This window comes from Sphaeramia orbicularis, chromosome 22 (genome assembly GCF_902148855.1).
Source record: "Sphaeramia orbicularis chromosome 22, fSphaOr1.1, whole genome shotgun sequence".
NCBI classification, from domain to species: Eukaryota; Metazoa; Chordata; class Actinopteri; order Kurtiformes; family Apogonidae; genus Sphaeramia; species Sphaeramia orbicularis.
The window spans coordinates 32,387,753-32,405,548 of NC_043978.1; the positions used below are offsets into that span (position 1 = coordinate 32,387,753).

General features: G+C 37.1%; 1 protein-coding gene across 6 annotated transcripts in view; it reads left to right on the top strand.

The window, feature by feature from the left end:
- Positions 1–13,493: 13,493 nt before the first annotated feature.
- Positions 13,494–17,796, top strand: part of smoc1 (SPARC related modular calcium binding 1) — a 92,697-nt gene continuing 88,394 nt past the window's right edge. For all 6 annotated transcript variants that reach the window (XM_030126702.1, XM_030126700.1, XM_030126703.1 and 3 more), the window contains exon 1: positions 13,494–13,870. In XM_030126702.1, coding sequence (XP_029982562.1) covers positions 13,769–13,870 — 102 coding nt within the window. In that variant the 5' untranslated portion in view covers positions 13,494–13,768. The remainder of the gene's footprint in view (positions 13,871–17,796) is intronic.

A 17,796-nucleotide genomic window follows, 5' to 3' on the forward strand; every position in this document is an offset into this window, starting at 1 on the left:
ACTTTGGTGGTGGTCACCTGATGACTGTTTGCTTTTTGATCATGCTGATGCCAGCTATCTAAAGAGCAGGATAGTTATATGTGTTACCAAAATAATAATGATAAAATGATAAAACACAACACAATAATAGCAATAAATGAGGCACAGGTTGCAGAGCTTAAACGAACATGAACTCAGTTTGCTTAAGCAGATGCATTCAGTGTTTTGTCTAAAAGTGCATGTAAATTAAAAAGAAATGGGGAGTGCTAACGTTACATTGAGTCTATAGTACCTACACACTGCACATGTGTCTGTGTTAGTGGTGTCCAATGCCACTTATCTCAAAATGGTAGTAAATCAACATTATCCTAGTGGCCTAAGTAAATGTGATTGTTATTTTATATTAAGTGGCAGCAGATGAAGTGTTTCCATTCAAAGCCACTGTAGATCCTGTCAGACAGACTGGTCCAGTCAGGTTTGGTCCAGTCAGAGCAGTTGGATCAGGATTAGATAACTATGGGAGAAACCCATCATCATGACCCACTAAACTCCTGACCCGGTGTGGGGAACAGTGCGAGTTTAATTGGCCCCACCCGAGAGCCGTATCAGAGGAACACCGGGTAACAAGTGACAACAGGGAACGTGCTGGCTGGCTTGTTAACTGGGGGCATCGGGTCTGAAAGGGGGGCCAAAGGGGAGCAGGGCATGATGTGGTTGCTGCACAGTTCACTGCTGCAGGGGTATGCTCGACAGAATTTTTTTGTTGTTGTTTTTGTTTTTGGTAGGGTATGCTCCCCTCCAAAGCTGAACTGGGGGTTCATCGAGAGGTGAGCTGCTCTGCACCGCAACAGAAAATTCCCTTCTCCACAGGTTTTGTACAAGGATCAAGTCCAAATGTGCCATTACATTGTTTCTGAATACAAGGACTTTGACTGTTTAAGTTGTGATTTTTATTTGGGATAAACGTTTTTTCCTGTATATTTTATAAATTACAAATCATCACTGCATCAGAAGTCCCACCATTATATTTAACTTCTGTAATATCTACACACTGCTGGGAGAACTATTAATAGTATGTTTCATATAAGTAAATAGTATGGGTTTTTTACATCTTGGAAATGCTGAAACCGGTTCTTAAGTTCTGTCCTGAAAGAGAATTTTGAGATACTTCTACTTGACTATGTCCATTTTATGCAAATGTAAACTTGTACTCCACTACATCTCTGTGGAAAATATTCTTCTTTTTACTCATCTACATTTATCTGATTGGTATCTCTGAATTTGCTCGCATATATGAAGGATTAACTGTTCTTTTATAGGTCTTCTGACAATAAACTATAAAAACTCCCACATTTACTTGTACTGTAGTGGAGTAATTTCACTGTGGTTGGGATTAGTATGTTTACTTAAGTAAAGGATCTGACTAGATACTTCATCTGCTATAATAAACTTTATCTGTTCTCAGTTCTTTTGCCCCTTCAACTGAAGAAGAGTTTTAATAGTTTTTTTGCTGCTCGAAATAATTGAGAAAGTATTGTAAAACAGAAACTATGCCAGCAGAAACACAAGTTACATTGTACATCTTCTAATTCTCATGCTCACTGGTAGCGTTGCTAAAAGCATAAACAGTTATTTTTATATTCTGAAAGTAGCTCCTACTTTGGAAAACACAGAAATAGCCACCATTAAATGGCTGAAAAAGAAGCCTCAAGTTAAAACAACAAAGCTAAGGCAGTTAAAAGGATCTGCAGTGTGTACTGTCCACTTCACTTTTTCGCTCTATTTTTATAAAAAGACAGATGAATCCAGCCAAGACATTACAGACAGAGAAAAACTCAGACAATAACCACTTGTGGCAAAATGACTCAGCTGAGATGAATTCACCCATTTCATCTCCCCTGAAGAAGCAGATCGGATCCTCAGCTCTCCATGTGCAGGTCTACTGAACTCTGACAAGTACAGATAAAGACATGGCAAACTGTTTTACAGACCTGGACATAAAGGGGATATGATTGGTCTCAGAACATTTCCACCTCTCCAGAGGGCTTCTGATTTTCCACATTATTGTATTTTACTACTATTGTAGTGGATCGTGCCAAGAGACACTGTAGGAGTGTTCACTGAGAGCGGAACATTTTAGTGAATGTATAACAGTATTCGGACAAGTTCAGTGAACCCAATGTGATGATAGCCCTTGGATTTTACAGTACTGTCTTCATTCCAACTTCTGCTGCTGTCCAAGACAGCTAACGTCTAGAAATACTGCTATTAGAGTTTATAGTCTTAGATGGAATATGTTTCATTTGTCCATAACTTATGTTTGTCACAGGCAATATATACTGATGCTGACTGACGTATGGTCGGTTCACATTTTTGTTGAAACAGTTTTTCTGAAACCAGCAGGAATTTTAACTGAATTATTTTTGTATAGATTACACTGAGTAGAGGGAGAATACATACAAAACTATGGAAATTATCATTTGAAGAAGTAAACTTTTTATCAATTTCAGCCAAAGTCATCAACTTTGGCTGAAATGTATTCATTCAAGTGGTTAAATAATTACAGCAATTTCTAAAAGGCACGATAACATGTGATTATAGTTATGTTGGTGATTCATGAAGAGGGGTGATGTTTGTCCCCTAAGGCTGACTTCCTGTTGCCAATAGAAGGTGAGATGACTGTAGGACAGTGTAACTGTAGACGTGTCCAGGCCTGGAGTCTTATCAATGATAAGACGTTTAGGGAAGATTGGACAATGTGCATTTGATTTGGTCAGTCTAAGAGGAGTTTATTCAAATGCACACGGTAGAAATGACCAAGCCAATTCAAAACCTTTACCTAGCATATTCAGTCCATCCTCATATGAACACTTGACGTTTTATGGGAACGCTACAGAGGTGTTTTACCAGATCCATGCCAAAGACAATGATGCATGTACTCAGTTATATCACCCCTACAAAATGATTCACAGGCGAGAAGAAGCGAAACAAGAGGGATCATTTTTCCATATACAACATGGGCTTTATTCTGACTTTAGTACTTAGGCACTAAAATCTCTATTGTTCTTTAAAATAATCTATCTCAGTATTTCCCCAGATTTCTTTCTGGGACATGGCATCAGTATGACCCAGTTTGTCACTATCTCTAACCTGTACGCAAATTACCATTTATTTCAGCCATTTCTCCATCATCTGGTGATATCTTCAATAAGTAAACCAGATTCCTGAAGAAATGTACATTTGCTAAATTACACCTTTGTTTATGCTTTATTTAAAAATGTACACATTTTAAATACTTAGATGAGACAAAATATATATATTTAGGTGGAATTGACAGGATAATTTTATCTTGTCATCAGTAAAACAAACACTGTACAGTTATCAGAACAATATGAAACCATTCTTACTTGCTTTTTTAAGTGGTTGAAATTCAGATTTATTTAATGACCCAAATAAAATCTCCTGAAACCCACCTGTGGGTTCCATCCAGCCTTAGGGATTGGATGATCTAACTTTTTTATTGAACATCTGAGCTGCCATCAAGACTGTGAGAAAGTCTGGACTAACCCATAAGTATTGACCTGTGTGTGTGTGTGTGTGTGTGTACAGTAGTGTATGCTGATGTTGTGTATGGCAGTCTTTTCACTTGCTCTGCTGTGCACACTCACTGCCCTGCTGGAACTCACTGGTCCTGTGAAGAGTGAGACCTTTCGTTGCCCCCAGTTCACATTTCCAGGCTGGGTTTGCCAACAGAAAGGGACACGTTTTCTGGACAGTTTCAACAACTCCCCCTTCTGACCCTATGCTTTCTCTTCAGCCACCAACCCCCCTCCTCTGCGCTCTCGTCTCTGCCTGCTCTGTCTTCTGTGGGACGGTACAGGGGTCCCATGCGGGTGTGGAATAGTCCCCCTCCTCAGTGAAAGGGTAAAAGGTCCCAGAGACAGAGCTGTTAATTCAATCAGGAGAGCGGTATGCTCAATTAGGCATCCATAAGGGCTCTGGATGGGTCCGGGGGCCCTGTAGAGGACAGGCAGCCCAGTCCCCAGGAGGTATTAATTGTGGATGACAGTGTGTAAACAGTGGGGTGAATAGACAGCGCAGGTGTGCGACACCCCAATCCAGACTCAATAGCCCTTTTCACACCCGTGGCTCTCTGTTGCCACTTTCCTTTTCTTTCCCTCTCTCTGTAAAAATCCCTCACATCTCTGACTAATATCAGACATAATTTGGCTTTGTGGGCTTATTTGTTTGTTGCTGTGTGTTTACGTCACTAGACATGCTCCGACATTAGCTTTTGTGTGTGTTTGAAGAGGGTAATAAGAGGCCATTATGCCGCCGTCCACAGCTTTGAGCCGGCTAACGGCTACACACACAGCACGTCGTTTTCAGGAGCTAGTGAAAATTGTGGCCAGTACATGTAAAATATGTGGAATTTATGAAATGAAATCCAGATGACACTTTAAAAGGAGAGGGCTTTCTATCTGACCTCTGATTTTTCCATTCGTCGTGCCACCCAGCCCCCTTCCCTCTGTCTTTCATTCAACTCTGAAATTGAGTTTGGTCATATTTGACAATACTAATATTTTAAGAGCTATCGTATACATTATAAAGGTCTAATAGTAGAAGACATAGTAGGAGATGTAACTGTAAAATACCAGTAGTACGATCATTACATCATTCTGATTGTTAGAAGTGATTGACAACAGAAACTGTTATATATACTATAGGTAAGGATGTAGAAAGACTGATGTACCTTGAGAAAAAGTGAAAAAATACACTCAGCAATTCAGTTCCCATAAGTGGAATAAATAGTCAGATACATTACCTGTGTGGGAGTGTGGAGCTCGACATATAAAACAACTGTAAATACTATGGTCCTCCTACAAAAACAAGCCATACGTATTATTAATAAAGCCGGTTACTATGAACATACAAATGAATTGTTTATGAAATCCCATATTATGAAATTTAAGGATTTGATTTACTATAAAATAATGCAAATATTGTATAAAGCTAAATTAAAGTTACTCCCTGTATGTGTATAAAGGTTCTTCTCAACAAATGAGTCTAAATATGATTTGCGAGATGTTTGTAAATTTGTACAAAAAGCTAAAAAAGAGACTAAAAGAAGACGTATATCTGTTGTTGGAATTAAACTATGGAATGAGGCCAGCGTGGATTTAAGAATGTGTAGCCCATTTTTGATATTTAAAAAAATAGTACGTAAAGCAATTTTTGAAGGATACAATTGTTAAGCTCTAATAAGTAATAGGTAAATAATTTATTTTTGATTCTACATTAAATTACCATTAATTTGGTGGGTTAAGTTTTCTATTTTTCTGGTTTATTTTCACCTTTTTATGTTTTTGCTTGTTTGGTTGTATGCATTTTTTATCCTATATTGAATGCTGGGTAGCTGAATTCGTTATGTAGGATAGGCATTAATATAAGCATTCTGCTTCTGCCTGTGCCTTTTCAGTCATTAATCTGTTGGTAATGTTTGTGGTGTTGTTGACACTGGTTGTATTATTATGTGGTGACTGAATAAAGAATTTCATCATCATAAATATACTATTAATGCATTGATTTTCCCATAGGGGCTGAATAAAATTAATCTAAATCTAATACTGCACTGAAAACAATCCAATACAAGGAAAAGTTCTCCACTGAAAATAAAAGATTTAGTCTGAACGTAAGTTCCAAAAAGTTCAAGACATTAGAAGAGGGGTTTTAATTTGGTTTGATCCACTGCTGATTTTAGAAAACCTCAAAACAAATTAAAACATGTGCACCAAATTCTTAGGTTTTTGCTGTTGAAAGGTCAGTATTACCATGATCTTCACGTCCATGAACAGGGTATGTAAACTTCCACCCACAACTGTAAAACATCAGTGAAGCCAAGCGTGCAGCTGACAAATGCAGACGCACTGGTTTCACAAAATGGAAATATGTCAGTTCAGTAGTTAGTTTAACATGCACATAGTTTCCATGTAGATAATATGTAAAAGACTGCTATTAAAAAGCATTAAATCAGGAGTTTGGATATAAATCGAAACTGTCAATGCAGCTTCTCTTCTAAAAATAATCTAGAGAATCATGCTGTGAATAGGATAATAATCAAAAATGGGGACACTCTTCTCATTATTTCTTCTTTTTCACCCACAACATCCAGCATTCCATGTCTGAACTCTGTGTGTGCGTCTACTTTGTACTTTTCATACATGTGACATCATGGCTGAACATCTGTGCTAAATCCTCTGCCACCCCCGGCTGTCAGATCTCTGGGTGGCCACGGTCCGGCTCCGTCTGTTTCTGCGTCTACAGACACCTGCTAATTTTCGGCCGTATGTAGTCGCTGTAAGCCGGCGGGGAGGGGTTGGGGGTGGGGGACAGCGGCCGGGGGCATCTTTGGAAGAGCCGCTGCAGTAATTGGGAAGTACATTTCCTTTCAGCATACCCATTCATTCCTTTTTTGTTTTTGTTGTCAGGGGTTTTCTTTCATGCACGGCCAAATGACAACAGAATTAAAGTGTCGAGCCATGCTTTCCCTACAACAGCTTTACACCCCAGAAAACTTTGTCTTCTTTGTTAGGGGTGGAGGGTTGAACTGAGAGGGAGTGGAGGAACAAAAAAAAAAAAAAAAAAAAAATGGAAGAACAGATATAAACTGATCTCGTTAACATTCCAAGAGACTCTCCTGTGCCCCCTCTCTGCTCCTCATCCTCACCTCCCACAGCATTTCACAGAGGTGGAAGTTACGGACAACAAATACTTCATTACTGTACTTAGGTGGAATTTTCAGGTATCTGTACTTTACTGCAGTAGTTATTTTTCTTGCAACTTTGCTTTGACTTCCAACATTTTAACACAACTATCTGTACTTTCTACTCCTTATATTCAGCCCACTTAGCTTACTTTTAACCCATAAAGACCCAAAATATCTACTGATCTAAAATGTTTCATAACTTCTGATCAACTAATCCAATCAATACATGTAAATAATTGGTGTAAATGCAGTTTGTCATCTTTTCATGGTCATCAGATATGACCTGTTTGGACTCCATAGCCTCCGTAGTGAACGTGGAAGCACCGTCATCTTCTACAACATTGATTCACCAGTAAAACCCATGGAGTTGGATCAATGACAGCGGATGGAGACACTGGGTTTATGTTCAGTTAATGATAAATTTTGCTGAAAAAGTCGCTTTTTCTTCAGTTTTCTTTGTTTTTGACATAGTAACACTCAACTTTAATCTGAGCTTTAACGAACATCTACATCAGGGGTGTCAAACTCATTTTTTTCCGGGGGCCACATTCAGCCCAATTTTAATTGAAGTGGGCCGAACCAGTAAAATAATAGCATGGTAGGCAATAAATAATGACAACTCCAAATTGTTTTAGTGCAAAAAATAAAATTCAATTATGCCAATATTTACATTTACAAACTATCCAAACAATAAGAATGTGAATAACCTGAAAAAAAATGAAATTTGTTTAGAAATATAAGTACAATTTTATCAATATTATGCCTCGACTTATCATTTATACATGTGCATTACAGATGAGATCTACAAAGGCACAAAACATTTAGTAACAGGCAGAATATTGTTAAAATTGCCCTTAATTTTCTTTAGACATTTCAGGTTGTTCATATTTGTTCAGGTTATTCACATTTTATTGTTAAAGGACACTTTGTTAATGTAAATATTTTCATAATTTAATGTTTTTGCACTTAATCAAAGAGAAAAAAAAATGGTGTTGTCATTATTTATAGGTTATTATGATATTATTTTTGAGTTCGATGCCCTAACTTGCACTTTGCAAATTCATCCCGCGGGCCAGATTGGAAAATTTGGCGGGCCGGTTTTGGCCCCCGGGCCGCATGTTTGACACCTGTGATCTACATGATCAGTAAATTATTGTTCATTGATTGGTTTATTTTGAGCTTGTGCACTCTATGTACAATGTTGTTTCAATTTCACAACAAGACAGAGACAACACAACATCCACATATTATAAACATATTACCACATGCAGACAAATATACATAAATATATACAACAATTCACGACTAATATACTCCCCCAGCAGCCGGAAAGGGAGTGAGAAGAAGTAAAACATATTTACTCCCACCCCCACTTCACTTTTACATTGTATGGTTGCAGTTATTTTAGAGAAATTAAATATAGGAAAATACCTGATGTTCACTGAAAAACACAAAATACAGAGGATTTTGTCATAATAAATTGTGATAAATCACTTGAGAAAAGTTATATTAGAGAAAAAAAATATCTTGGAACTAGCACAAAAGCAATACTGAGTCTTTATGGGTTAATACATTTGAAAGGGATTTTAAAAAATCTTCTCAACATTGAGACTGATTTGAACCTAAATAACAATAGTACACTGTTGAACATTAAGTTTAAATAAAATATTTGCCCTCTTCTGATGAAATGATTGCGACAATGTGATTTATTCTTGATAGATAAAGTGTAACTGGGGCTCAGTTTGGAATCATTGCATCTGATTGAAAGTGATTATTGATGTATAGAAATAGGGATAAAAAGAAGAATGTGTCTCAAAATAAAATTATTCCAACTTAACGGGCAACAGAATACTTGCTCATAAGTGTCACAAGAGAAAAATTAAGTCAAATTAATACATACTGATACTCACACCTTAGCTTTATTAATAGTTACTAGTTATTTTTTATGCCAATTTAAAACCAGAGATAAAATCACTCTATTACACAAATACTTTTGTTTTTCTTTCCAGCCCCTTTGCATTTTTACACACATAAAGCAGTTTTCTAACAAATATTTCTACCACAAGATGATGTTGTCTGTTCACCTACTATCAATAAACAAACATGTATGAAAGCTGTGCATGTGTGTGGGACTGAGGCCTATGAGATTGACTCCTCATATATTTAAATTTACTATCATATAACGAGACCTTTTGATACTTGATAGTACAATTCAGTACAATTCAGTTGTTGCCATTAAAGTATTGAAGTTCAGTGCTCAGCCCACATAAAAGAGACTGAAAGCTGCTTTGCATACTGTGGTGAACATGATGATCACAACACCAGTCTATGAATTATTGATTTCAGAGATAAAATATGCTAAACGGTTGGATAAAATGAAATACAAGACAAATGACAAAAGTGTTGGTTGTTCCATATATACAGGGGTTCATGTATATTTAAAGAGTAGATTTAAGTAGATCTTACACTGGAAGGAACCAGAAAAGTGAAGGTATTCTAATGTTTTTAAGTAGAACTGGTACCTTGGAGACAAATATTTCTTTTGAGTAAAATACATTGTGTCACATAATGCATTTTTATTAAGAGAATTTCACATTTTGACTCAATACTGAGTCTTGAAACCTACAGCCAACTAGTACTTTTGACTAATATTACCTCCAAATGTGCTGTTTATTTTACAATACAATAGTTTAACAGGTCAAATTAATTTATATACTTTTGTGCAGAAAAAGCTGATGGAAAAATACTGTACTTTTTACTTCTACACTTCACATTTCAGAGTCAGTACTTTAACATATGCTCCCACTGTCTGGAACAACTTACAGAAGGAGATTAAACTGAAGGATCTGGTCTTTAAATACATACAAAGTCATTTTAAACGAATAGAAAAAGGATAAATTTGGACGTAGAAGTTTTTCTAATTGATCGAATCAGATGCTTTTAACCCATAAAGACCCAGTGCTACTTTTGTGGCAGTTCCCAAATAAATTTAGTTCTATTTTTTAACCTTTCTTAACTGACTTATCACCATTTATTCTAATATTATGCTCTGAATTTGGCATTTTAAGTATAAATCAGGTATTTCCCTATATTTAATTTACTGATCATGCAGATGTTCATATAAAATCAGATTAAAGTTGAAGAAAGTAACATTTCCATCAACACGAAGAGGAGATGTTTGTTGGCACTCGCCTCCTGCAGGGCGTTGAAGATCAAAAACAGAGAAAACTGAAGAAAACACTTTTTTTGTAAAATATATCAATAACTGAAGATAAAAACTAGTGTCTCCAACCACAGTCATTGATCCAACTCCATGGGTTCTATTGGTGGATCAATGTTGTAGAAGGTGATGGTGTTTCCACGTTCACTATGGAGCCTCTGAACGTCCAAATGGGTCATATCTGACGACCATGAAAAGATGAAAAACTGTATTTTACACCTATTATTTACATGTATTGATAGGATTAATGGATCAACAGGTATTAAACATTTTAGGTCAGTAGATGGTTTCGGTCGTCGGTGGATGTTTGGGTCTTTATGGGTTAAGGAACACAGTTGTGTACTTTTAGTACCTTTTGAAATAATGGTGGTGTTTTATATGCATGTTCTTATTTTGGTGTTTCGCGTATGGTTTTAGAACTGACTTATTGTGTTTTAAGTATATTTTTAGTGTGGATGTATGGCTGTATTTTCTATTTTGTGTAACTTCTGCTGCTGTTGTCTTGGCCAGGACACAGGATTTTTTATTTATTTATTTATTTTTTTACTTTTTTTTTTTTTTTAATTGAACACCACCACAGAAAAATACATGTTCCAGTTGTTACATTTGTTTTTGTTTTTCACATTCTGCTAGATCATAAAACAAAGACAACAATGACAATGTAGAAGAAACTATTTTTCACAGTTTCTAGCCCCGATGTAGAGATTGATAGACTTTATGGGTTTTCAACCCTCACCTAACCCCATTCCTCACCTACCACCTCCAGCCATGGTTCCCATCCATCCACAAATTGTGTGTTTTGGAGTCTCAACATTAAAGTTATTTTTTCCATAATGAAAATTCTCCTAACTACTGACTGCCATGCAATAAATGTGGATCTTTTTTAAGCCAGTTTAGAGTAGGACACAGGATTTTTAATCTTAATGAGCTTTTTTCCTGATTAAATAAAGGTTATGATTTTTGATTTTGATTGATTTAGTGATTTATTCCGAACATGCAATGAAATTTAACATATATGCGAACAAGCAAAACATACATAATAATACAAATATCAACAATCATAACAATTTTAGACAGAAAAACAGCACTATAGTTCCATTTACATGTCTGAAAAGAGGTGGGAAGAAGTGCAACTTATTCAACCCCACCCCCTCTCCCTAAAATATTATTAATAATACTTATGTCCCTCTTCCTGATAATAATAATAATATAGAATCTGTGCTTGTACTTGAGTGAAGAATGAGTGTACTTTTGCCACCTCTGGCGTTTCTCCACTCGGTGTGGACTGGCTGGCACAGACCAGGACGTCGAAGGGGGAGGGAAGGCCCACGGGTGGGAAACGGCACCGGAGCCGGGCGCATCCCACCTCTCACAGCTCTGATAATGATACTACACTGACGCTTTGCTGTGAATCCAGATAATTCACTGCTTCTACTTCACTAATTTTTCTCCGACTGCCCCTTCCTTTTCTTCTTCTCCCGTTTTGGCCTGACCCTCTTCACAAACTCTCTCCATCCTTTCTGTGAAAATACCCCTTTTAGTAAAACCGCCCGGTGCACACACAAATCATTAATGCTGACCCTAATTGTGCCAATTCCAGCAGCTCAATAGCTCTAATTACAAGGCTCTTCAATGACGCACTCGAAAAGCTGCTGAACTGTCATTGCCAACAATTAAAAAATATCTATAGGGACAAAGACTGAGAATAGGGGATTGGAGGAGGAGGAGGGGGTTACCCGTTTTACCAAAGAGTGACCGGATGGCCCTTTTCAGCTCCTAAAAGCCTGGTTTCTGTGGATTGAAGGGTTGCTGAACTGAAGCTGGACACCTGCACTCAACATTCCCTCACTCACCCTCTTTGGTCTCGCTCCCTTCTGTTCTCAATAAGTCTCACAATTTATCTGAAAGGAAAAAGATGAAGAACAGGAGTTTGTAGGAAAACTGTAGCGTGGAAATATGAAGCATTTTTGATTTAGATTTGACTATTACCTGATTTTATTCACATTTACTTTAGTTGTTACTATTTTGTGATCTTTTTGGATGTTTTTCTTTTTTCATATCTTGTTTAAATATAGCTACTTATGTATTTTGATGATCCCGATGCAGCTCAAATGAGTTGGTGTAGCTTTTATACACGTTACATGCTTTTTCTTCTCCATGCACTTTGAAAATATGTGAAGTGGTGCCAGAACTTTCAACTTAGTTTTAAGTATCCAGACAAAATGTCTAAGTAATCAACATTTAGTGGATTTTTTCTCAGTGATGTGATCGCAACATGATGCTGTTTTCTAAAATATGTAGCACAGATGTAATCAAACATGAACAAATCTAGTGGTTATTCTTCATGAGTGAAAAGTTGCATCTGATGTAATGGATTATATTAGGTTGATTCAGTGTTAACTGTAATTTTAATACATTTGAGGCATATAAACACCTGTTTTAGAGAGAAACATTGATGCAAAATAAACTATTCTACATGATATCTTTATTTTATTAATTTTTTTTGATTTTATGGTCATTCTTGTATCCCCAGATTTTGATTTTTACTGCCATTTCATTCACTCTGGATACACTTTCTTTCATAATTCTTATGATGCACATTAATTGTATTCTATTCTATTGCTTGCTGCATAAATGCATTTGTATACTTGATATACAGACAATGGGGTAAAATGAAATTATATCTCTTTAGGTCCAAATAGGGTGGAAACAACACAGACTAGACAGAACAGTGTGCTCAGTCAGAATACGACAGAATAAGACAGTAAATAAATGGCAGGATTATTACAATATAAAGTCCGTTTATCATAATCTGATATTATGTTCAAGCTTTTCTTTCTGTCTTGTTGCCAGAGACCAAAAAAGGAAATGCAGGTATTTTTATGGTTTACAAAAACATGTTATTAAACACAGATTAGGACAGAATATAAGTTTTTCACACAACACATCCTCTAAATAATCACCCTCACTTATGAATGAAGTGGTGCAGACAGCTTTCCTTCCCAATCTGCCACTCATTCCACATCCTCCACACACACACACTCCACACACACACTGCAGATCTACAAACCCAGGCCGCCCCCTGCAGTGTCTGTGACAGCTATTGACTTTACTCAATAGATGTTTTCTATTGTAACCCAAGTACACAGGTTAAATGTCACGGCAGCAGGATACTAGGCTATTATAAAGCATTATCTGTCTCTGAATGGGGATGAGAACCTAAAATTTGACCTCACAATTGCTCGGCTATTGTTCCCGTTCTCAAAGACTGATGATAATACACTGTGTGTCCCTGCAGCTGCTGGTTCTGCTGCCTTTCTCTCCTGCTGCTGCCAACTGAACAGTTTTTTCTTGGCTCTGTAAAGTTAATCTTGAATTTTTTTTTTTTTTTTTAAGGAGGAGGGGGCGTGGCTTTAAGGCGATCACTGGCTGCCCATTGGACAGAATTAAGTGTCAATCAATACTGCGGTTCCCACCTTTGCTTTTAAATGAACTTGCAATGGATACAAGCTCAACTCAACCTGTGGAAGCGCAATGAACAGCTGATCCTCCCGCAGTGGATAAAACCAGTCACAATGGTCACAGCCAAGTCATGATTTCTCATCCCACGCGTGGCACTATGTGATTAGTTATCGGAGAATTAGGAAAGGAGAAAAAAAAAAAGGAAAAAAGGAAAAAGGAAAATCACTACCAGGAAAACAGTGGAGAGAGTTTTTGGAGCGTTTCGTGTTTTTTTCCCGAGTGGACCTGTTGATCATCAGTCTACCTGCTGCTCCCTGCTCCGCGCGCACCGACGGTCAATTATGTTATTGTCAACCTTCCTTCTTTTCACCTTCTCTCACTTTTTGGCGCCTCTGTTTTTCTCTTACCTGCCCCACGTCTCCGCACAGAAACCTGGCTCACGGGTGAGTGGATACCTGAGTGTCTGCTGGATCACACTTTGGGGGTTTATTCTCGTCTTAAACCACACGCAGCGTGGAAAAAGCGCAGCGCAATACCCAAAATACGCAGCGCTTGTGCGTAATTTCTCAGATAAGAGCTTAAACTTTTACACTTCAGAAAAAAAAATCTCTCTATCTTTTTAAATTTATCTAGACATAACATTAAACGTTGTCTGAAAAGAAATATAAACATTTGATTTGATTGATTGATTGATAATATATCGACTAATATGACTTTGGCATGTAATGCGTATTAGTGAAGTTGTGATCCAATTCAAGGACTTTCCAAACAAGCTCACTGACTCAAAATCACATGTTGTGGGCGATAAATGTGAATATTAGGCCAATTCAGATATTAAATTCTAATATTATTAGTGCTTGTACTGCTTAAGTAGGTCCAGTGTTGGTAAAATTCATATATTTAAGGGTGCTTATGATTCAGCCTGTTCATTTGTATGTGATTTAATGATTTGTGCTTTTCCTTTAACTCTCAACTATAGATAGATAGATAGATAGATAGATAGATAGATAGCCTGTTTTCTTAGTTCATGAAAAGTTGGCTCTGTAGATATATACTGAATGTAGCTCTTGCAGGACAGCAACACTACAAACATATGATGTTATGGAATATGATTCATTTCAGTAGATAAAACTACAAAGAATATAAGGTAGTTGAGCTGAACCTTAAACATCTACAGTAGTAAAAAGTAACATATCCATGAATGCAGCAGCAATATCTATCAGATAGATAGATAGATAGATAGATAGATAGATAGATAGATAGATAGATAGATAGATAGATAGAGGGTGGGGAAGCAAAATTTACAATGAACATTTAGTTGTTTTTTCTCAGCAGGCACTACGTCAATTGTTTTGAAACCAAACATATATTGATGTCATAATCATACCTAACACTATTATCCATACCTTTTCAGAAACTTTTGCCCATATGAGTAATCAGGAAAGCAAACGTCTTAAAGAGTGTGTGATTTGCTGAATGCACTCGTCACACCAAAAGAGATTTCAAAAATAGTTGGAGTGTCCATAAAGACTGTTTATAATGGAAAGAAGAGAATGACTATGAGCAAAACTATTACGAGAAAGTCTGGAAGTGGAGGAAGCAACAAAAAACGTACCGAAGTTTTTATTAAAGCTCTCAAATCCAAAAGCCTAAAGGATCCAACCAAATCCATGAGAAAAATGGCAACTGAACTGGAGGTAGACAACAAGACCGTTAGAAATGCAGTAAAATATGATTTGAAGTTAACATCTTACACAAGAACACCAAAACACTTGTTGACAACAGCAACAAATCCCAAATCCAACTTTAGCAATTTTTGGGAATCATGTTTATGGCCGCCTTCTAGTCCAGATCTAAACCCTCTGGATTATGCTATTTGGGGCATTTTAGAACATGCTACCAATAGAACATCACACAGCAATGTTGACTTTCTTAAAGACACTATTAAAGGAGAATGGGAGAAGTTGTCACTCGAATATTTGAGGAACACTTGCGCAAGTTTCAGGAAGCGTGTGAAGGCAGTTATTGAGAAAGAAGGAGGACACAGAATAAAAACATTTTCTATTATGTAAATTTTCTTGTGGCAAATAAATTCTCATGACTTTCAATAAACTAATTGGTCATACACTGTCTTTCAATCCCTGCCTCAAAATATTGTAAATTTTGCTTTCCCACCCTGTAGGTAGATAGATAGATGTACTTTATTGATCCCAAACTGGGAAATTACAGACTTCCAGACTATGACTAAAACACTTTCAAAATACTTTAATTTTGCATTTATTTCATAAAATACTGCTTCAGCTGGTTGTAAAAATGGATATCGCGGGAGTTTTGTGGTGTAATTTCTCAATATTTTAGCTGATCTCTTGCAGTTAAGTAAAGAAGAAACTCTAGTAGAACTTAAATCCATTTAATGCTTGACTTTGTTGTCAATATGCAACTATAGTATGAGAAGTAATAAGATGAAATGTTCTTTTCACCAGGTGTTTACTTTGCATTCACTTCACTACATCATCTCTGCTCCCCCTCTCTTTATTTTCCATGGACAGATGTTAGTTACTGTCATGTTAAACCCTCTTAAACCACGCTGCTTCACTTGTTTCGTCTCCTGCTGAAGCTTTACTATTTTGGGACTGTTCAGGCAAACATTGACGTGAGTGATATGAAACTAAGGCGAATGGCATTGTTTTACTGTAATATGTGTGGTCAGAGAGAGAGAGAGGTGGTGGTGGTGGTGGTGGTGGTGGGGGGGTGATGCGGGGGTGATGCGGGGGGGTTGGATATGTAAAACACTCTCACATATTGGAGCTATTTCACAATGAGCACCCCCACCCAGGGCTCTAATCAAGACTGGTTGATGGGAAAGCTTCTAGTGAATTAAGACTTTGCATATCTTTGTCAGCCATTTATTAATTGTTTTCCTCGTGGCCTAATAATACAGAGATCCAAGAGGTGTGTGTTGTTTGACTGTGGTTGTGTTTTCTGGCTGATTTCGACTGTGAATGTGTGTTTCTAGGGTGCTTGTACTGCAGTCACAAAACTAAACACAGGCCTGTTTTCTTAGTTCATGAAAAGTTGGCTCTGTAGATGTATACTGTATGTAGCTCTTGCAGGACAGCAACGCCACAAACATATGATGTTATAGAATCTGATGCATTTCAGTAGATAAAACTACAAACAATATGAGGTAGCTGAGCTGAACCTTAAACATCTACAGTAGTAAAAGGTAACATATTCATGAACGCAGCAACAATATCAATCAGATAGATAGATAGATAGATAGATACTGGGAAATTACAGTTCTGTGATTTCTGTATGTACATAAATTACATACTTTAACTCACATACAGTTTGTATTGTCCTTTTCTTTGACTGATAATCAACCTGACCTATCCAGCTGTAGACATATTTTCCAGTCGTTCTTGTGTGACTGTATTTATACCTCTAATTTGCATTTGAATGAAAAGCAATGGAAACACTCTCAAAAACAAGGAGACAAATCTGCGATCAAGGCTGTTTCTGCTTCTTAAAGAGATGACGCCTAAAAGACAGAAACATCCAAACTTATCTCAGCTATCGTTAATGATGTGAGCATCTTTGTCAGCTTTATAATGTTTCATTATATTCTTTACATGCTGCCCTTGTGGCACAGCCTGGGCACTTCAGAGAAATGGTCACTCTTCCTGCTGTACACCCCCACACACGCCACAGTAGATTCTTTTAACATTGCTCACAGCTGCTGTAATACCAGAATTCACACCCCCACTTTCCACGTTGATATCAGGGATAAAAGCCTGAGCTAACTTCACTGCATAGCACTGCTCCTTTCTCATTTCCCCAGAGGCTTCATGATGCAATGAGCGCTCAAGTCCAGCATTTCTCAGAAGTGGGAAATAGGAGTAATTGGGTGACTAAATAAAAGCTTTAGACAAACCAAACCTCATGCCTCGTGGCAAGGTTTGGCTCATTTCATTTTCATTTTGAGGCTATGGGAAGTATAAATTTCACACCTCATTTATTGTATTCATAATATATTTACCGCACCACTGAAATGATAAGGATGTCTGATAATAGTTAAGGATTGTGATCCCACATTTTATGATGATGTAGTGTTTTTCAACCTTGGGGTCACCTGGAATTCAAATGGGGTCACATTGAAATTTCTAGTAATTGATAAAAAAACAACAACTTACTAATAAAAAATATATGGTGAGTTGACAGAGACAAACAAGACATGACAAACTGAAGCTGAAACTGAAGCACTGTGGTACTGTTTATCTTTCAAATGTTCTTTGTGGTCAGTTTCAGATGCTGCAGCGCTTTCATAATTCATAGTTTGAGTTCTTGTTTGTTCAGTATTAATTGTCAG